General features: G+C 31.8%; 1 protein-coding gene across 2 annotated transcripts; it reads left to right on the forward strand.

Moving 5' to 3' along the window:
- The first annotated feature begins 21,035 nt into the window (after positions 1-21,035).
- On the forward strand, positions 21,036-22,289 carry LOC120127584 (dolichyl-diphosphooligosaccharide--protein glycosyltransferase subunit DAD1-like). Of its 2 annotated transcripts, XM_039145441.1 has the most exons (5): positions 21,036-21,165; positions 21,243-21,290; positions 21,692-21,779; positions 21,859-21,893; positions 22,051-22,236. In XM_039145441.1, the coding sequence occupies exons 1-5, from the start codon at positions 21,076-21,078 to the stop codon at positions 22,132-22,134; spliced, it is 345 nt and encodes a 114-aa protein (XP_039001372.1). In that variant the 5' UTR covers positions 21,036-21,075; the 3' UTR covers positions 22,135-22,236. The 2 variants fall into 2 exon arrangements, with proteins under 2 accessions (XP_039001372.1, XP_039001371.1); XM_039145440.1 differs by lacking the exon at positions 21,859-21,893 and having other exon boundaries at positions 22,051-22,289.
- Positions 22,290-22,560: the final 271 nt, after the last annotated feature.

The following is a 22,560-nucleotide window of genomic DNA, read 5'->3' on the forward strand; positions in this document are numbered from 1 at the left end:
AATGTAATTAGTGCATCGATGCATAAAGAGTGCATTGATGCACCCCCTTAAAATGAAAACATCGAAGGTGATTGGTGTATCAATGCATGGGTAGTGCATCGATGCAAATGTTAAAGAATGCATCGATGCACTGTAGAATGTATCGATGCACTTCAAGGAGAAATTGAAATAGACATTTCTTTTGGTCTAAGAAATGATAGATTAGAATATATCAATTGGATACTGATATGTATCAATGTATGATATATAGATATCGAGTACGGACAAGTTCCGGAACGATTATCAAGTCAAGATTTGATCGAAAGAAAGGAAATCATAAAAGTGGATTGGAACTTAGTGAGGCCCAGGTGAGTGCATATTATTTAGTATATGATGTTTAATGGGAAATAAGACTTGCGACAAGTCTATTTCCAATAGTAAAATGCATGAATTCCTAGATAGAAATATGTTTTTGCTATGGTTCATAAGTGTGCATGAGTCGATGTGGTGACATATTATTGTATATATTGCATGATTATATGTGTTAACATGCTTTTGTATATAATGATATAAGAAGTATGTGCTATGTTATGTATATATAAACATATGTGAAACTGAATTATGTGATTGCATGAGAAAGATATGAGCCATATGACATGATATATGTGAACATGGGAAAATAAATTATAAGATATGAACTATGTGATAATATGAAAAGAAGCTATGTGACTACATGTATATGTGAAAGAAGCTATGAGCTTATATGACATATGATATGAAAGTGTATATGTGGAATGATATAAGTGAAAATGCACATGTTATATGATACGAGAGCTATAGGTATAGTTGGCATGCCAAGAGTCGAGGGTTCTACGTGGTCCTTCGGAACATATATGTATCATTTGGAACATTTACATGGTCTTTTGAGACAGATTTGATCCACTGGAATATGTATATGGTTCTTAAGGAGTGGTACTTCGGGACAAATACAGTACATAGGTCCTTCGGGACAAATATAGTATATAGGTATTTCGGGACAAAATTTCATAGCCCCTAGTGGAACCCCTTACGAGCTGTGGTGACAGCATAGTGCATAACCTCAATAGACTCACATATCTACAGTTCTCACATGTGTACATGGGCTAATAAGATATAACATTGAATACAATGTATGTGATATATATATATGTTTTGTGATATGAATTATATGATATGATATATGTGTGTGTTAATGATTATTGTATATGTTATAAGATATATGATATGAACATAATAGATCATTGTCGTAACCGTCTTTCAGTTGGGCCCCGAATTGGGCTTCGACTTGAAATAATTGGGTTGGGAGTCGCCACCGACCACTTTAAAACGAATTTAGGTGGGTCGGACACCATCTTACCTGATTTGCGTTTTTACCAGAAATGTGTCAGGTTCGGGAGTCGGTTACGGTCAAGGAAGGATTAGCACCCTTGAACCACCCTTTCGGTACCAATTAATTTGCCGGTTATCTTTTATTTTCTTTTCGAATCGTTTACAATAGCTTTGCCTTTGTATTTTCCATGCTTTCCTCTGTATTTTGTATGTAAATCGTCTGTGTGTTACAAATGGGGAGGATTATATGTATTTATAGTGAAAAAACTAACTATTTTTAGAATCCTATTAACAATAGAATCCTAATGCAACTAGACTCCTTGCTCGGTTGTTGCACGTTTGTTGGTGTGGTTGTTGCTTTAAAAGATATGGTGGTGGAAGAGTCCTCCTAGGAGAGAAACTCTTGCTAGTTCTATCTTTTAAGAAAATGAGTGTCTACAGCTACCCTCTTTGTCCTTTTTCGTGGAACGAAAAATAGGACAAAGACAAAAAGACACAAATTTTCATTCAGTGGAGTTGAAGAATAACTCCTTGTCGAATTGAATTGTAGATGGCTCATTCGTCGCGAAGTCGAGTCCATATTGAAATGATTTGAATCAGAATGTGGCTTCTCGTTGTAGTCCACTTTGGTCTTCTTCTCGATTTAAGGACCTTGGCTAAAAATTCGACTGGAAAGTAACCTCTTGACTCCATAATGTGGTTGATATGCCCTCGAGCTGAATGAAACTGAACTCAAAAAGTCTTCGCTGACAGATAGCTTTTCTCGACTTAAGCCATTCTGACAGAAAAAAGGCTTCTTGCTACTAAGGCACGACTAACCCAAACCTTCTTCTCGGCTTGAAAAACCTCTATTGCAGCCGGACAATAGTGTGATTGAGGTGTCATCGAGCTGAATGGAATCGAACTCAACAATTTTATTGAAAAATAGCCCTTTTTGCCTTGAGTTATGCTGTAAATGATATGCCTTAGAGCTGAGCATATTCGAACTCGAAGGTCTTTCGATGACAGATAACCCTTCTAGCCTTGAGTTATGTTGTAAATGATGTGCCCTCGAAGCTGAGTGTAATCGAACTCGAGGGTTTGGTGTTTCAAGAGAAACATTTTCAAAGGTTTTTTGTGTGTGTGTTTCAAGAGAAACAATTTTTTTTGTGTTTCAAGAGAAACTGTCTCAAGAGGGACAAAATTTGTTTCAAAAGAAACTGTCTCAAGAGAGACAAAACTTAGTTCTAAAAGAAACTGTCTCAAGGGAGACGAATTTATTTCAAGAAAAAGATATTCAAAGATTTTGTTTCAAGGGAAACTGTCTCAAAACTCATTTTAAGGGGAAATGATTTAAATATTTTTTGTTTCAAGGGAAACGTTTTCAAGGTTTATATTTCAAGAGAAACTATCTCAAGGGAGACAAAATTTTGTTTCAAGGGAAACTATCTCAAGAGAGACAAAATTAATTTCAAAGGAAATGTTTTCAATGTTTATGTTTCAAGAGAAACTGTCTTAAGGGAGATAAAATTTTGTTTCAAGGGAAACTACCCCAAGCGAGATAAAATTTATTTTAGGGGAAATGTTTTCAATGTTTATGTTTCAAGGGAGACAAAATTTTGTTTCAAGGGAAACTATCTCGATCGAGATAAAATTCATTTCAAGGGAAATGTTTTCAATGTTTATGTTTCAAGAGAAACTGTCTCAAGGGAGACAAAATTTAGTTCCAAAAGAAAATGTCTCAAGGGAGACGAAATTAGTTTCAATGAAAACAGATTCAAATATTTTGTTTCAAGGGAAACTTGGAAATTGTCTCAAGAGAGACAATGGTGAGCATGATTCCCTTTGTCGTGAAGTTGAAACTGTGGATGACCCCTTCGATGTGAAGTTGAGCCTTGGAATTGGATATCCTTCGTCGTGAAGTTGAAATCCAAGTAAGTTGTATTGTTCCGAATCCAATATCCTCTGCCGTGAAGTTAAAATTGGCTCTAGAACTAATAAATTGTTTGTTGACAGCCAGCTGCTTCTTCGCTGTGAAGTTGAGCTTGTGCTGTCTCGAGTCCAATATCTTTCGTTGTGAAGTTGAAATTGGCTCCGAAATTGGGAAATTGTTTGTTGACAACCAGCCGTCCCTTCTTTGTGAAGTTGAACTTGTGTTGTCTCGAGTCCAATATCCTTCAGTGTGAAGTTGAAATTGGCTCTGAAATTGGGAAATTATTTGTTGACAACCAGTCGTCCTTTCGTTGTGGAGTTGAACTTGTGTTGTCTCGAGTGGCACGATATCCTCTGTCATGGAGTTGAAATTGCAGGTGGCCCTTTCGTCGTGAAGTTGAGCCTTGACTTGGATATCCTTCATTGTGAAGTTAAAATCCAAGTATTGTATATTGTGGGAGGACACGATTCCCTTCGCCGTGTCGAAACTGTGGATGACCCCTTTATTGTGAAGTTTGGCTTCGAGCTAGATATCTTTCGTCGTGAAGTTGAAATCTACTCTCGAGCGAATTGTGTCGCTTTGAGTTCAATAACCTTCGTCGTGAAGTTGAAATTGACTCTGACTGAAACTGGAAAGTTGTTTTGTTGTCAGACAGTCGCCCCTTCACTGTGAGTTAGAGCAACCACCATGTGTTTTTGAATCGAGCATCCTTCATCTTGAAGTTGAAACTTGACTCTAACAGCTGCAAAAACTTATGTATATAAAAAATGATAAATGTGATGCTCTTAAGTATGTCTAAGATGCATGTAACATGAATTAGTTTTGTTTTATCCCCTGGATGGAGTCTTGTGCTTTGTGTGCTTGTTCATGCATATGGAGGAAATGCCTTCAAAAGGTTTGATAATTTGCATCAGGATGTTGAATTCCCAAAGATGCCCCAATATTCGATGTTGAATCTAAAAAAATACCCCAACATTTGATGTTAAATCTAAAAAAAATGCCCCAACATTTGATGTTGAATCTTCAAAGATGCCCTCATTGTTCCTGATTTCTTGCTTCATCATTGATTCTAAGCATGAGTTTTGTGTTTGAGAGCCACATGTCATTTACCAAGATCCACTCTAGAGAGATTGTCTTGTTTTGAAAAAAAAATGTTTTTCTTTATTTTTTATTTTCAAAGTTATGAAAATATCAAAAGAATATATTGTATTTTTATATATAAAGTTCTCCTTACTGAAAGTCAGATTAGAAGAGAGGTGAATAATATGTATTTTTATATATAAAGTTCTAGTTGGCATGTATTCAAAAGAATATATTGTATAAGCTATGAATAATTTTGTAAACGTTTTGAATAAGTTATATGTTATAAAGTTTTAAATTACTCACTATTTTATACAAGTAAATGTTTTGAAAAGTCAATGTGACACCTTGGACTCGTAGTCGGTTTTTAATACGGGTTGGGGGTGTTACAAATTTCCTCCTACCAAGAGTTAGTAATGAATTGATTTTATTTGTTAGAATAGAAAAAAAACGCTTAAATCTCTTCGGCATATATTCTCATTTTTCTGGATAAAAGAGCTTGGCAATCGGCCTTGTTCATAATTTTTAAACATTTTCGAATCAAAAAATTGACGTTGGTCTGAACATTGTTTGAAAACACCTTTGGGATGAATGATCGGCCTGTGGCACTTCGACTTCCTTTGAACACTTTGACTTCCTTTGAGCAAGCTTAGCGGCAGTCCGCTAAGGGAAAACGAGATCATAATCGACTATTAATTAGACAACATCTGAGTCAAGCCTTTCTAGTTTTTAATATGAATGTTTTAACGACAATATATGTGGTTAATCCACTCAAGAATCGTCTTTCAAAGATAGACTTGGGAAGATCGGTTACAAAAGAGAATGGCAAGGTACAATGAGTTGGGCCTTGTAGACTATAACCGACATGAATTCCTGAGCAAAAATTCATTTATATGATCGAAGAAATCGAAACAAAGCTAGCTCGAGGCAGTTTCTCTCATCGTTATTTTCCCCAAATTATTTACTACTTTCTTTTGATTCATTATTTTATTCAATTATTTATTTGATTTTACTTAGTTTGCTTCATTTTAAATTCTCCTACCATACCCACTTTTCTTTATTTTATTTTTTTACAATTTCCTGGACGAAATCAACATAAATCTCATCAGAGATTCCAATATTTCCCAGTGTGATTTTATATTATTGATCGATAAGATGACAGACAATGTAATAATTTTAAACAATCTCATTTTTTAATTTTAAAATCATTTTTTTAATTCAAGTTTATCTAACTTAGTTTAAAAATTATAGTTTTTGTGGATGTCGTATAATGATCATGTTATTACATTCGAGTTTAACATTATTACTCTAGTTGAAAGAGGTCTCAGTTTGAGCGTTTGGATATTGAAGGTGTCTTTTATACTCTATGAGATAGCCGAGTGACATCTTACCGATCGTGTGCTACGATAATTTAATTGTGTCTAAACAATTCTGCCACCACCACCGGACTTGGACGAATTGTATCGCTTAACGTGATAGGGAAAACATATGCCAATTGGGAGCATCATAATTCGATGTGGGTGTTCCACTAGGCGACAAGATTAGATAGACGAGTCATTTGTCAACCCATCTTCGACCATAGTGTTTTATATGATTACATGTCGTGGTACAATAAAATAGGAACCACATATACTAACCGAAGAAAAGTGAGCACGAGAAATTTATGTGTTTCCCCCAAACTTCCCGCCCATGCAACGTCTGCTGACATAACGTGGTAGTAGAGGTACAGGGGAATCAAGCCATAAAAGAATAAAACATGCTATAACCTCATCATTGGGAACGACACAGACACCTACACAGTCACTAGCAGAGCATCAGACACCAGTGCTACTAACTGTATTCATCTACTTGACCCGATCAATATTTTACCACATGATGAGTCAAACATCATTTTAGCATATGCAGCCTCTAACTGAAGTTTTTTTCATCTTACGTGTTTCGTTTCTATACGTCGAAAGGTTCATAGAACTTGCAAAAATATATTTAGTTAATCAAAAAATTAAAATACAAAAGATACAATACTTCACTTCACGTCAAAAATCCTCATCTTGAATCCACGTTAGGAATCCGTGTCAGGTGGACCTCGCATTTCGTGTAACACGAGGTCTATCAAATATCGTGTTTGGGGGGGTGCGAGGACTTATATAAATAGAGGCCCTCTACAAGTCTTTTTCCTCACATTCTCTTTTAGTTATTCCAAATCATGTATATATGGGAAAAATTTTGTGCTTTTAAACTTTATTTTTGGGTCTTCTGACTCAAACTTTGATGATTGAGATTCAAGCTTGTCTTCAGATGAATATGAGTGCGTAAATAAGGTAATAAAGTTGATAGTTGAGGATCATAAAGTAAACTTGAAGAAGAGAATAAGAAGATAAAATAGAGAAGAAGAAGAAGAAAAAGAAGAAGAAATATGAAAACTTGTCAATCTAGCATAGCGAACGAATTCGAGAGAGGAATAAAAAAATTACAATTGTGTACTTTAAGATTGTAGTAAAAAAAGAAAAATAACATATGAAAAATATAGAGTTTTTATGTTTTAAATATATGATCGAGTTGAAGATAGTTGAGGATCATAAAGTAAACTTGAAGAAGAGAATAAGAAGATGAAATGGAGAAGAAGAAAAAGAAAAAGAAGAAGAAATATGAAAACTTGTCAATCTAGCTTAGCGAACGAATTCGAGAGAGGAATAAAAAAATTACAATTGTGTAATTTACGATTGTAGTAAAAAAAGAAAAATAACATATGAAAAATATAGAGTTTTTATGTTTTAAATATATGATCGAGTTGAATCGAATATAATGTTAAATTTTTTCCAAGTTATTTTATTTTACAAATCTATGCTAAGTATGATAATCAATATCATGCTTTGCTAATTTCTTCGTGCCAAGAGCTAGTAGTGAATCAATTTTATTCATGAGAATCGAACAAAACACTTAAATCCCTTCGGGATACATTCTCGTTTTTCTGGATAAAAGAGCTTGGTAATAAGCCTTGTTCATTATTTTTAAACATTTTCCAATAAAAAAGTCAACGTTGGTCTGAACATTGTTCGAAAATACCATTGGGAGGAATGATCGGCCTGTGACACTTCAACTTCATGTGAACACGCTTAGCAGTAGTCCGCTAAGGGAAAACAAGATCATAATTGATTCTCGATGAGACAATATCCAATTCGGGTCTTTATAATTTTTAATATGAATGTTTTAACGACAATATAATTGGTTAATCCCCTCAAGAATCATCTTTCAAAGATAGACTTGGGAAGATCGGTTACACAAGAGAAGGGCAAGTTACAATGGGTTGGGCCTTGTAGACTGTAATAGACATGAATCCTGGAGCAAAACTACATTTCTATGATCAAAGGAATCGAAACAAAGCTAGCTCGAGGTAGTTTCTCTCATCGTAATTTTCCCAAATTATTTACTATTTTCTTTTGATTCATTACTTTATTCAATTATTTATTTGATTTTACTTAGTTTGTTTCATCTTAAATTTGCCTACTACGCCCCCTTTTCTTTATTTTGTTTTGTTACATCTGCCTGGACGATATCAACAAAAATTGCATCAGAGATTCCAATATTTCCCTATGGATCGACCCTCTTCCACTGTTCTTCTTGTCACTTATTTATTTTATTTTTGAAGAGGTTTATTTTATTTTGACGAGTAAAATGACGGTTGTCAAATTGGCATCGTTACTGGGAAATAATTTTCAATAATTTACTGGTTAAGTTTGTTTAATTTTATGACCAGGAGCAATCCGAGATATCTTGCAGAATTTGACCCAGAGATCGAAGCGAGAGCTCATAGAACTCACAACCAAATGCTTTGAAAGAAGAAACAACAAATCAAACAGAACAAGCAAATATCAGATCTGCAATCTACATCTGAAACGTCATCTCGGTCACAATCTTACGAAGAATCTACTCTAGACGCCAATCCCACTGTTCCTAACGCAAATCCTACACACGAGCTGGTACCAATGACGAATCAGACTATTAAAGAGTTAGCTGCAGCGAAAACCGAGATTGATCCATCTCTTTCTCATTTACAACAGTCATCCCAGCGAAAGCCCATATAAGCATCTCGCTGAATTTCATATGGTTTGCAGCAGTATGATGCCTCAGGGAGTTTCTAATGATCAAATCAAATTACAAGCATTTTTATTTTCATTAGCTGGAATGACTAAGGAGTAGTTATTTTATCTTTCGCCTAATTAGATTACTATTTGAGTTGAATTATCTGGTGTTTTCCTTGATAGGTTTTTCCTTGCGACGAAGGCAAGCGAGCTTAGGTGAAACATTTTGGGAATCTAGAAAAGAAATAACGAAGCTCTCTACGATTATTGAGAGAGATTTAAAAAGTTATGTGCCAGTTGTCCATAACATGGTCTTTCCGATCAGATTCTCCAGCAATATTTTTATGAAGGCATGATTCCAGTTGATAGAAAAAATGATGGACACATGAAAAACAAATATCATAATCGATCACGCTCTCGTACCTATTAATATGCTTTTTCATTATACTACTTATGTAATGTATTTGTTAGTTTTCAATTACTTTTAGTTTCAAACCATCTTAAACGTGATTTTTACAGCGCTTACAACGTCTCGTATGTGTCATTACTAACCTCAATTAAAACATAAGTATCAATACTACACCTCTAATCTTATAAAGTACGAAAATTTTCATACTAACTTCCCGAAAATATTCCTCGAACATATATATCAAGTCATTTTATCTTTTTTTCATGCACAAAACCAAGCTTTGGAATCATTTCCAACACGATTTTCACCCCACTTAAAATGTCTCTTATGTGCCAATATTACCCACAATTGAAAGATAAATTACAATTCTACGCCTCTAATCTTATAAATTACGAAAATTTTCAAATTTATTACCCCAAAAAAACCATCGAATATGCATATCAAACCATTTTATCCTTTTTTTTCTTGCACAAAACAAGTTTTGAAAACTTTTTCAACACGATTTTTAATCAGTTTACAATATCTCGTATGTGTCGATATTGACCTCAACTAAAAGATAAATTTTAATCCTACAACTCTAATATTATAAATTACAAAAAAATTTAGATTAACTATCCGAAAATACCTCTCGAACATGCCTATAAACACTTGAAATGTGAGTTGGAAATGCACATACCTTGCATTTTATAGGACACGAGGTTTGTTAAATACTAGGGATGGGCATGGGACCCGAAACAAAAGAGTTTTTATCCGACCAACCCGATTGAATCATTTTAAAAATAAATTGGGTTTTTTAGAGGTTATGTTCGCGTCGGGTCGGTTTGAATTTATGGTGAAAAATATGCAACCCAAAAAAATTATAATTTTACCTTATATATTTAGGGATAATTATAATAATACTCATCCATATATTTTTCAACTAAATCCCTATTTTATCTCAAAAAATTAGATTGGGTTCGGGTTCGGTTGGAGGGTGTATAATGTTTTTGGGTTAGGTCGGGTTGGGAGGAAGATGTATAATTTTTGGGTCGAATCGAGTCGGGTTAACCAAAAATCGACCCAAACACGACCAGTGCACATCCATGTTAAATACTACCAACGATAAATTCAATTTCTCGTGGACCTCAAGATAAGCAAAACGCGAGGTCATTTATCCTAATATTAAATTGTATTCTCTGAAAAGTGTTTTCACTTCGGACGGGTCTCGTGCTTTGTAAAACATGTGATCCTTCTTATACGCATTTTATAGGAAACGAGATAATCATACGTGGGTAATTTGAGAATATTTTTTTAATAATTCCTATTGGGGTTATTTTTTTAATAAATGAATTTTTGGAATTTTTAATAAAAAAACCTTAACTTAGGGTATACATAAATAAAAATAAAATATAATTAAAAGTATAAAAAAATTCATCACTTAATTGTTGATTTGATTATATTTTCTTTCGTGAAATGATATAGAAAATATCTTTATTTTAGTTGAGTTTGGTGGGAACGTAGGGAGAATAATATCCGATGTGATATGTTAAACTTGTCGGCCAAGTATTCGGCCGAAAAAGAAAGACATTAATTTATTGGTTTGGTCAAAGTTCTTTATTATATGCAAATTGATATTTTTCCCATTAACCCCAAAGATCTACATTAATTAATTTAGATTGATTTGAGTCGTACATTTAATTTTGATAGGTGAGTTTCTCAATGAAAATTTTTTGTATACACAAAATTTCGAACTTGAGACTTTGTTTAAGTGATATTAAATTACTTACCACTTAAATCAACTCCGTTGATTTTTTTCACATGACACCATCCAGACCTCTATTTTATTTTATTTTATTCTTGTTTGATCTCCAAAAGACATAAATATTACCTCACTCTTGTCATAACCATTTTTTTAAAAAAAAACATATAAATATTGTTTTAAAAAATGATTATGACTTTAATTTGAAAAATTGGTGATTTTGGATTAATTGAAATTAAATTGAAAAGGTCTAATCTTGTCATAACCATGAATTATTTCGGGTAAAGATTTGAGAGATTTTATTTTGGTGTTTTAAACATGATAAGAAAGGTCTAATCTTGTCATATGTCAAAAAATCTATAATTTTTGAAGAATTAAAAGAATCTGTAATTCATTTGATATTCAAAGAACTAAAGATTAAAATTCGTTCAATTATTCAACCTTAGAAGGTAGCATAAATTCAATCATTAAAATATTAAACAAATATGAATCCTCTACGGATTAATTCCATGTTTTTATGAATGATGCATGTGAAAATGCTAAAAAATACAATACATATGCAAAATGCAAAGATACAAATGCATATGCAAAAATGTTGATCCCAACGATGAATATCTTAGAATAATTTTCATCAGAGATAAAAGCCTTCACATCACAAGACAATTCACTTTACAGACATCCTTCGTTTATATGCCGAGTCTGAAATGGATCAATGCTTCGTCTCAGATCTTCGTCCTTGAAAACGATGCCCCTCAAGCGTTCTGTAACCTAACTCGGTTGATGCTCATGCGGTGCTGAAGTCAGTGCGTCACTACTTAGTGATTAGCAATGGAATGCTCGTAGATAAGAATCTACTACTGGATTACTCCTCGAATCAGTGGATCATCATACCAGTCTCGAATTCTGCACGATCTTCGAGCAAGTCTCATTCTTGTACTCTGAACTTCTTGTAGCCCTCGGTGTATGTCTGTGTACGCGACTGCTTGATTGAAAAATTTTACCTCTTATTGTGAAAATTTTCTCTTGAATATCCCCTTGCGGTTCAATATTTTCGCATTATGTTATGACGATGCAATGTAAAGAATGATGAAAATGACATATACAAAATAAATAAATTAGTGTACACAAACAAAAGAGATTAGTTAGTACATGTAAGACAATCGATGCAGATAAATATGTTATTCAAAGATGAATATAACACCTACTCCGACATAATATCTACCCGGACATGCTTTCTACCCACAATGATCTATTTTTAAGAATTTGGTCCTAATCGCATGGTATCTAGTTCGCATGCTTTTATTCAAAAAGAAAACAAATTTTACGAACTTAAAGCAAAATATAAAGGTTTTAAAAATGCTCATCTTTTGTGTACACTTATTTTGGGTACCTACTGACGGATAGAGGTTTAGTATGTCTATACCTAGGGTGACCGTTTTATGGTTCACTATATGCATGGTTTCAGCTCTAACAGGAAAAAGGTACTCAAATTGTCCTTGATGTCGGTGCCCCCTTGGGCTGCCAGACCCTCGATCCTCACCCATTACAGGTTTCGAAAGGAACGAGTTCAATTCGAGGGGATTCACTACCTTATACCCATATGAGGAATAAATCCCTACGGTGTTATAAGGTATGTATCACATGGGTTATTTGCTAAAACTCATACGAAGAATAAATTCTTACGAGAGTAAAGCAATCACCCTGAAAAATTTGGATCGAAGATCGTGTCTAGAGCTTATGTTATGCAAATGTATGTGATGTGTGTGAGGAGGAACGTACCTACATTTGACTAAAAACGAAAAAGAGAAAACTCGACAAAAACTTGGACAAAGCTGAAAGAAAAATAAAAATGTTAGTATGACAATTAAAAATGAAGCAATTAAAAAACTTCAATAAATGAATCATAAGTTAAATAAAGACCCGAATTAATAGTTTCCACCAAGACGACAATGTGTAAGCGACTTACGACATGATTCTCTAAAAAAGTCCCTAGCGGAGTCGCCAAGCTGTCATAACCATTTTTTTAAAAAAAACATATAAATATTTTTTAAAAAAACGATTATGACTTTAATTTGGAAAAATTGGTGATTTTGGATTAATTGAAATTAAATTGAAAAGGAGTCGCCATCGACCTTTGGGTTAGGTAGGTCGAATCCCCAAAAACATCTTTTACAAACAATTTTAAGAAAAATCGTTTTTAAGACAAAAAAGTTGGTATGCGTTTACAAAGATTCGATTAAAACGGGTTCAGGAGTCGATTACGTGTGGGGAAGGATTAACACCCCACAATACCCAAAATTGGTATTGTGTCGCTTACACGTTGTCGTAAATGGTGGAAATTATAAATCGAGTTAGTAAAGTTAAAATATGATTCATTTATTTAATATTGATTAAATTGCTTTGGATTAACTATTGTTAGGGAAAATTCTTTAACTTCGAAAAGAAACTTCAAAATTAGCAATTCTCCGTCGGGAAAGCTATTTCGACTATTTCTTATCCCTAAAGAACATTCCCTTTTGATAAAAAGTGAATCGAATATAAATTGACAATAAACATTTGCGTTAAATAAAATAACTTGTTATCTAGAGAAACATGCATCGCATTGTTTGATTTAAAATACGAGATGAGTTAATTAACAAAATAAAGTTGATTTATTTCAAGTTCACATTTTGTTAAAATGTCGTATCGAATCGCATCACTTCGACCAAGTGAAGTTTTCCACGCTCATTCTACAAATCGGTGTTCTTGAAAAATATTCGAATAATATTAATAAATAAGGAAATAAGATAGAAACAAATATGATTGCAAATGACAAATAAAATATTTGCAAGATAAATTAATAACATTTATTTAATGTTACACCTAAAAATATACAACAAGTTAAATATATATATATAAGGAATTAAACAGAATAATAAAAATTTAAAGGACCTAAAATATGATTAACAACAACTTGAAGGACCAAAATAACAAAAACAAAACCCTAAAGTACTAAAATAATAAAAATAGAAAATTAGGGACTAAAACAACAAAAATAGAAACATAAAAGACTAAAATGGCAAAAAAACATAATCTTAGGGACTAAATAGTAAAAAATAGAAGCCTAAAGGAGTAAAATAGAAAAAAATAAATTTAAAGACCAAAATACAAATACAGTAACTTAAAGGGCTAAAATAGAATAAACATAAATTAAAGGACTAAAATGAAATTACACAGAAACATGGAGGATTAAAATATAATTAAACCTAAGTAAGTCAATGACTAAAATAGAAGATTTGCAAATATTGTTCTCAAAGTCGAGCATTAACAAAAACAATACAACACTTAATAACATGACTAAAATAGAACTACAAAAACATAAGTGCTCAGAATAGAATAAAGTAAAATTTCATTATGTGTTTAAAATAGATAAATTAAAACTACGAGGGACCTATATTGTAATTAACCCATAAGCTAAAAAAACGCAGAAGATCCTCCCCAAAAACGACGCCGTTTTGCTGGTTGCATATAAAGCCCAAAATCGGGTATTCTTTGCCCATTTGCTTCATTTTCCCTTTGGCATGAGAGAGAAAATAAGAGAATTCTCTTCAGAAACCCTAGGATATGATACTCGGGCCGGATCGGATCTTCTTTTCAGGTCGAGTCTGGATCTGATTCGGGTCGACTGATATTGTAGTTGGGCTTGGGGCTCCATTTGGGTCTTAGTTGTACTGGGTCACTTACAACTGGGTTGGCTGTTTAGGTTATGTAATTGGGCCTCGGGTTAAATTGGGCTTTGTCCTGCAAAATGTAAACAAAATAAATAATAACAATAAACATAATAATAATAATAGTATTAATATTTTAATTAAATAAAAAAAGATCCAGATAAAACGGGTGTCTACAACTCTAACATTAGGACCTTCATTCGGTGTTTTTATTTGTGTGTGATATGGACAAAACTCATCTACTTTCTCGTAAACAATGTTTCTTGCTCATTACTCGGTAATTGACAAATCGTTAATAGAGCCCCCAAAAAACCCAAACTTTTGGGGACGATATTGATACATAATTCAGTAGAGGGACAGTGATCTCTCTCTGGTTTTCAATTTTGACAGAAAAACCATTCTGGGCCTAAATATTTAATACGCACTTGCACCTCTCCATTAAAAAAAAGCCACATACAAATGGCCCAAACGCTCAAGAAATCAAACTTCCTAAACCCACCAAGACCAGAGTGGAGAAAGGGGTATATGCTCATTGTTGCAGTCATCAGTAAAACTATTTCTTAACATTTTTTTAAATGTTCGATTAATATAAAATAAAAAATAAATAAATTTTAAATAATTAATTATATAATTAAAATATATATAACAAATAGATTAATGTTGAAAAAGCTATCATTTCAAAGACAATTTTTTTACGAATAAAACATTTACAATTATTTATTAAAAAAGTTAACAAATAAAAAGTTTACATTTCTTTTTTACTCTTTATTATATTGTTCTGTCAAAAAAGTCTATTAATTAATTTTGTAAGATAATTTTGACATTTCTATCATTTTATATGATTTGATATGTGATCAAATTAACTTCTTGCAATTATATGCTTAGTTAACATTGGACAACGTTATTTTATTTATATATTTGCACCCAAACATTTATTTCAATATTTATGTGCCGTCTTCTGCTTTCTATTTGATCTTTTTTTAGTCGGCGACGGCATTAATTTTAATGTTAGTTGTCGACCGTCAGGGAGTATTAGTTTTCTTATTTTTTATATTATGTATTTATGTTCTTTTATTTAGTCTTTTTAATTTTAAATTAGAATCTCTATCATTGTGACATATTTTTCTCTACTCTTGTGGCACGATCCTCATATTTTTTGTACTTTTTTCTCATACTTTTGTTATCGTTTTGATTATCGTACATAAATCATCAAGAAAATTATTTTCTAATTGATTAGTCAATGGTCACGTATAATCAGATCTCCTCTTTTGGTAAAAGGTTGTTTGTCGATGTAATCAGAATTGCGCGGCGAAGCAGCCTGTTAGATTATTTGGTTCGTTCTCCACTCCTTTATCACTCCGTCAAGCGTCTCATTCGACAAAGACAAGGAGTTTATACGAAGGTTATTGAGTTTTGATATTGGTTGTCATTCTAAATGGAAGCTTTTAATTTTTTCGTATTTTTAGGCTTATTATTTACTTTTATTTGAGTATTTTGGTGACTATTGTCTCCAAATTTATCTCTTTATTCTGATGCGATGTAATTTAAATTTTTTCATAATTAATAAAATTCAGTTGTAATTGTTAAAAAAAATATTGGACAACGTTGGACAAAAAACATGAGACACAATAATTACTATTTTGATAATTTTTTCTAGGTTAAACTATATGTTTAGTACCTTAATTGTTATTTTTATTTTGTTTTAATCATTCGACTATATTTTAAATCATATTTAATGTTGCATTTTAGGGTCTGTTTGTTTGCATGTAATTGGTTTTCCGGAAAATGAATTACTGGAATTTGAATTACTGGAATTTGAATTTCTGGAAAAATGAATTACTGGAATTTGAATTCTGGAAAATGAATTACATTTCTGGAAAATGAATTACATTTCTGGAAAACATCTGGAAAACGTTTTATGATGTTTGGAAGATGCTATTTAAACATTTTTTCCACTAGTTGAAGAGTTTTTTTTTAAAATTATTTATTACAAATATTAAATATAATAAGTAATATTATTTATCATAAAACTTAATATTATTATTTTAAAATATTAAAATAATTTATTTATTATTAAATATTATTTTTATAATTTTATTAATAAAAATATTAGTATTGGTATATTTTAGTGAAATAAAATATTATAAATTATATTAATTATTTATTAAAGTAATAGTGCTATATTATATTTTAAAAATATTAGTATATTTTAAATATCTTTACTAAAATATTATTGAAATATATAAATAATATTATTCATTATTAAATATATAAAAAATTTATTATATATTATTAAAATAAAAATATAATATCTTATATTATTATAATATAATTAATTATTTTATATAATATTAAAAATATAATATTATATTATTATAAATATTAATAAATATATTTTAAATATTTTAATAATTAATATTTTGATGAAAATGATATTAAAATATTTTATTAAAATTAAATTCATAAAATAAAATTATTTTGAGTATTTTTGCTTTGAAGTGAAAAGTTCGGAAAATGACTTACGGAAAATGAATCCGTAAGTCATTTTACAGAAAACACAAAGGAAATTTTGTTACTAGGAAAATGAATTACATTCCGGAAAACGAATTACGTGAAACAAACACGGGAAAACGTTTTCCGGAAAACAAATTACGTGAAACAAACACGGGAAAACATTTTCCGGAAAACGAATTACGTGAAACAAACACGAGAATTCAGGGAAAACCAATTCCGTAATTCCAATTACGGGAAACAAACAGACCCTTAGTTTTACCTTGATCATCAATTATTAAAAAATTAATAAAATTACCGATATAACATTTTTTATTTTTTAATGATGACATGACATTATATAATAGTGGCACATTACCATCATTATTCAGTTTTTAATAATGGGTGACTAAAATGAAATCAAAATTAAATATTAGATATGATTTTAAAAAAATAGTTAGATGATTAAAACAAAACAAAAATGACAGTTGGGTACTAAATGTGTAGTTTGGCCAATAAGAAAAGGATAAATTTATATCGTTGATCACTTAATTATTTAATCAATTTACGTCTGTTATTGGTCTTTTAACAGTTAACAGAAATATTGATGTGACAGTTAAAAATTAACATAATTATACATTTAATTATTAATATTTATATATTATATCAATTTGGTCTTAATTTAAATTTAATTTAATACATTATTCATTCAATTATAAAATAACACGTGTTAATACATTATTAAAATATTTTATTTATGAATTTTAATAGATTTAATTAAATAATTTTTCCGTCACCACATGATTAAAGTGAAAATGAAGGGGATATATTTACACTTCAGGATAATCAACCCAACGTCAAGGAGAAAGAGTATTTTATATTTTGTCTTTTAAAAGCTTATTAATGATAAAAACAAAGCAGAAATAAAAAAAAATAGAATTAGAACCAACAAAAATTATAAAATAAAAGATGACACAAATATTTAAATAAATCTAATATTTTTTTATTAATCTGGTGTAAGTATAAGGTAGTATATGTTCAAATATAAACTCTCAACCTATTGACATTGAACGCTCACACCCCTGACATCTATAGTGCTCAAACTCGGGTCTTTAAAGAATAACAACAATTAATGAAAGATTAAAATACAAATAAATTAAAAAAATTATATTTTAAAATTAAAATTTAAATATAATTTAAAATAATTATAAAAATAAATATAAAAAATAAAATTTAAGATTTAAGATTTTTAATAATATTTTTATATTTTAAGATTTACATGTGTCACCACCTAATTAGTATTAACATATAAAATTATAAAATAAATATAAAAATATTAAATTTAGTTTTAAAATATAAAAAACTTAAATTTATTTTTATCGTAAATCTTTCATTAATTAAAATTTAAAAAATATATAATATATTTAAATATAAATAAAATAAAATATTATATTTGTTTAATATTATATATAATATATTTAAATATTTATATTTAAAATATTATATTTTTTAATAAATATGTTCTAATTTATTCTTTTTATTTTTTTACCGTTAACAAAATTTTAAAGGATTAATATAATTTGTTGTAAGCTTTAATCCATCAGGACCTTTGGTGTAGTGGTTTGAGTCCTTAACTGCTCACTCTTTCTTTTTGTCATTGGTTCAATTCTCTTGTCACAACCCAATTGGATAAAAAATATCGACAGAATATAAAAATATTAAGAACTAAATGTATAGTTATGTAAATTCTTTCAACTGCACATATGCGTTTTCGTAATTGTTAACTGTTAGTAGTTTGATTGACTACGATTAGATAGTTAGATCGTTTAATTGATAAAATTAAAAGAATAGTGGTAAAAATAAAATGGCTAAATGAAGGAGAAGTGTTTTAGTCCTTCCATGCACTGCTCTGTACAATTGCTCTTAAAGGCTAAAGCCTTTGTGCACACAGAGAGAGAGAGAGAAGAAGAAGAAGAAAGATGCACAAAGAAAGTGAGCTTTGGGACGACTCCGCCCTCATCGACGCCTTTGACAACGCCATGTCGAAATACAAGGTTTCCCTCTCTCACCTTCACCTTTCATTTTATCTGGGTTTCCTCGGTTTGTGGCTGCAATCAAACACTTTCAGTTATATAATTGGGTTTTGTTTTAATGCATTTTTTTTTTGCAGAAGATGCATGGACTGAAAAGCAGCCAGGCCAATGTCTCATTTTCTGTTCATCAAAGCGGTGATGCGGCCATAAAGTAAGCGTTTCTTTTCTTTTTCATTTTTACTGTTTTTATGGGTAATAGTATGTTATTCGAAGAAACTATAAGTGAAAGGAATATACTGTTAATGTTTTTTTAGATGGGAACGCCGTAATTTCTCTTGCTGGTCGAATAAAGTGTTAATATAAAGTTCATTTTTTTGTTAATTTTGTTCTTTTGCTTGTTCATGTAGACCCAGGGATGCAGGAGAGAACATCAATGCTGGAGTAATTACTGGAACAGAAACGGAGGCGGCAAATGATCTTGAACCAGTTGAAGAAAATAGTTCGGTTAAGTTACAGGCTCTGGAACAATACATAGATTCAACAACCAGCCTGCCTATGCAGGATAATCAAGATGGGAATAATGGCGTTTCCCATTTGCAAGGTGCTCACGACTATAACCAATTACTCGGTCAATATTACGAGGTTGAAGAGAGGAGGCAAACTATTCTGCAGCAGCTACAGCAATGTGATAGTTGGGGTTACGAATATTCTGCTGAGGGTTCTAGCTCAGCTGCACAATGGCGTACCTCCTGTGATTATCAGGAATACCCTATTCCTACAAGTCAAGTTTCACAATCCACTGTCATATGTTCGTGTTGTCGGTATGCATGTCAATCGTTGGTGACTCCGTGCACACAATATCCTTGCTGTTCTTTGGCTGGGACATCTGTTGGTAAAATTAATGCTGAACCAAATGGTGCAATTACTTGTGAAAACTTACCTACGGTCATCGACTCTGACATTGCTAAAACGGCTATATATGGGAGCTGCATAAAGAGCAATATCATCTTCGACTACAAGAGCTTCTATTAATCCAAATGAAATTGAAGGTAAGTATGGCTTTTCCAAGTGTCCTAAAAAGTTTATCAGGCTTGTGTTTTATTCTTTCATGCATATTTTGTAACAGGTTATTAGAAATGAAATGTTATTTACTCTGCTCTTATGGTTGTTTGATAATTCGAAGTTTCTGTTTAGCAAAATTTTAATGTGCTTATTATCTCATATATTTATATTTGCATTGAATGCGGAGAACTAGGAGAAGAAGGATGGTGAAGTATGGCATTCTTGTTGTGCAATGTTGAAGAGAGCTGTTTGAAGGCGAGAGGTTCCTGATATTAGTCATCCTCCGATTGCATGGAATCCCTGACATTTAATTGGTATGACGAGAAAGGAATGTGAGAATGTATGGCCAATAAACGAAACCTGGCCAACGGGTCAGATTTTCCAACAAATTCTCAACTTATCAGATTACGGCTGCATGGTTTAAGGAACATTGCTGCTTGTGATCATGTTAATAGGGATTTAGTGTTATGTTTATGTGTGTGTGCAAAACTCGGTTCTACTCGAACATATTATTATTTGAGCCAACTCTAATTCCAACTCTATCAAGCAATAAACGAAAAAATACTTCCTTTTATTTATTTTTTTGGTTACCCTCTTGGTTTTAGGGTTTTATCCTGACAAATTCGGATTGACTCGTATTGTGCACCTGGTTTTGATGGGTGAATATCCTAGCGAAGATTTTCTGCGTACTCAAGAACTCGAACTCAAGACCTACTTAAACGATATTAAGTTGTTTGCCACTTGAACCAATCTCGTTAGTACATTCTTTTAAAATTTTCATTCTTCATGCTAAGCATACAAATGAAGAGTTAATAATTTTTCATCTTTCTATTTTTTACCCTTTAATTTTTTTATTATTTTAATTTCCTTTCCAATCTAATAAGTAAATCCTTAATAACATCATCATTTTGATAGTTCAATGATAATATCATTCTGATAGTTCAATGTTATACCATCAATTTGATTGCTCGAATAATTTCTCTCTCTCTAAGTTTTAGTATTAATTTGAGAAAAGTTGTAAAGTACAGGTACTAATTTACAGAATAAGACCATTTTAAATAAATTTATATGAATGAATGGTGTAGATTGAATCTTGAGATCAAAGCACGGTTGACTGAGTATATTGTTGACTAAAGCGAGACGATTCATTGTTGTTATAACAGGGATGATTCAGCAGACCGGTGTCACTAGGTCAGGAATTGTGAATTTAGGGCAAAAATGGCGAGAGAAAAATCTAGCAAGGACAATGCACAAGCCCTCTTCCATTCTCTTCGTTCTGCGTATGCTGCCACTCCTGTCAATCTCAAGGTTTCTCTCGCCCTCTCCTTCCTTTCCTTTTAACTCTATTTTTTCTAATGATTTGTTTCTTGGATTCCTAATTACAGATCATTGATCTATATGTGGGTTTCGCAGTCTTCACTGCTCTGATTCAGGTACTCTCATCCATCTTCGGAACTCTATTTTATTTCCTTGATCTTTAGTCACTCAATTTCATCGATTTGTTCCGACGGGGATTCTAGTTCTTTCGCTTCACATTATATTTCACCCGTCGTAGCAATCCTCCTTTAAATATACTTTAAAAGTAGATAATTAGAATATGAAATTAGAAATCGCAAGTGTGTATTGAATGCATTTGATAAATATCATGCCGAACATTTTGAAATTCGATGAAAACCAGCTTACAGTAGAGCGATTACTGTTTAATTGTTGGATTAAGGTCGTGCATCTTTTGAACATTTTGAACTGTTTAATCGTTTGTGTAGTTATATCGGGATAATATTTAATTTAGTTGATTATATGTTCTTAAATGCTGACTTCCATTGAGGATCCACAGGTGGTTTACATGGCCACTGTGGGATCATTTCCTTTCAATTCCTTTCTTTCTGGGGTGCTTTCTTGTGTTGGGACAGCTGTCCTTGCTGGTAAGTGGATTTTGTATCATGAATGTTTGGCAAGGTAAAAGATCTACCCGACACCATTTTTGGCTTTGATTGGATGCAGTTTGTCTTCGTATTCAAGTGAACAAGGAATTCAAGGTAAGCTTTTTTCAAATTGAGGTGTTCAGTTCCTTTGAAGTTGTTTTGCCCTTATATAGCCCAAGGGTTTAGTTGGGGGAATTGGGTGTTGTATATAGGTGTGAACATTCGACAGCATGTTAAATCATCAACTTTATAATGCTCATATTAATTGCAGGATCTACCACCCGAGCGAGCTTTTGCAGATTTTGTTCTTTGCAATTTGGTGCTCCATTTGGTGATCATGAATTTCCTTGGATAAAATTGTATCACCGGTTTTGCTGGACTGCTGTTTTCTCAGCTTCTGGCAATGATTCATATTTATAACATGAACTGAAAATTTTGCTTACGGCAAAGTAGTAGCCTCTACAATTCTTAATTGGTGTTCACTTAATTGGAGGGGTGCAACCTCGTGTGTGTATATATATATATATATATATATACACGACTGAGATTGAAAGAAAAAGGATGTTATTGGTAGGCCACCCGTAACAGTTATATTACACTATAAAGGATCCCTTAGCAGTAATGTATGGACTTTAGGTTAATTTAGACATTATAATTTATATCTCAAAATGTTCATAGGTATTATACAATGATGATCGATAAATACGATGTTAGATGAATTTATCAATAGTAGGATATAAGTCTATCGAATTGTCAAAACTAAAGCCTTAATATGATGAAA

This window comes from Hibiscus syriacus, unplaced genomic scaffold, assembly GCF_006381635.1.
Source record: "Hibiscus syriacus cultivar Baekdansim isolate YM2019G1 unplaced genomic scaffold, ASM638163v2 tig00110469_pilon, whole genome shotgun sequence".
NCBI lineage: Eukaryota > Viridiplantae > Streptophyta > Magnoliopsida > Malvales > Malvaceae > Hibiscus > Hibiscus syriacus.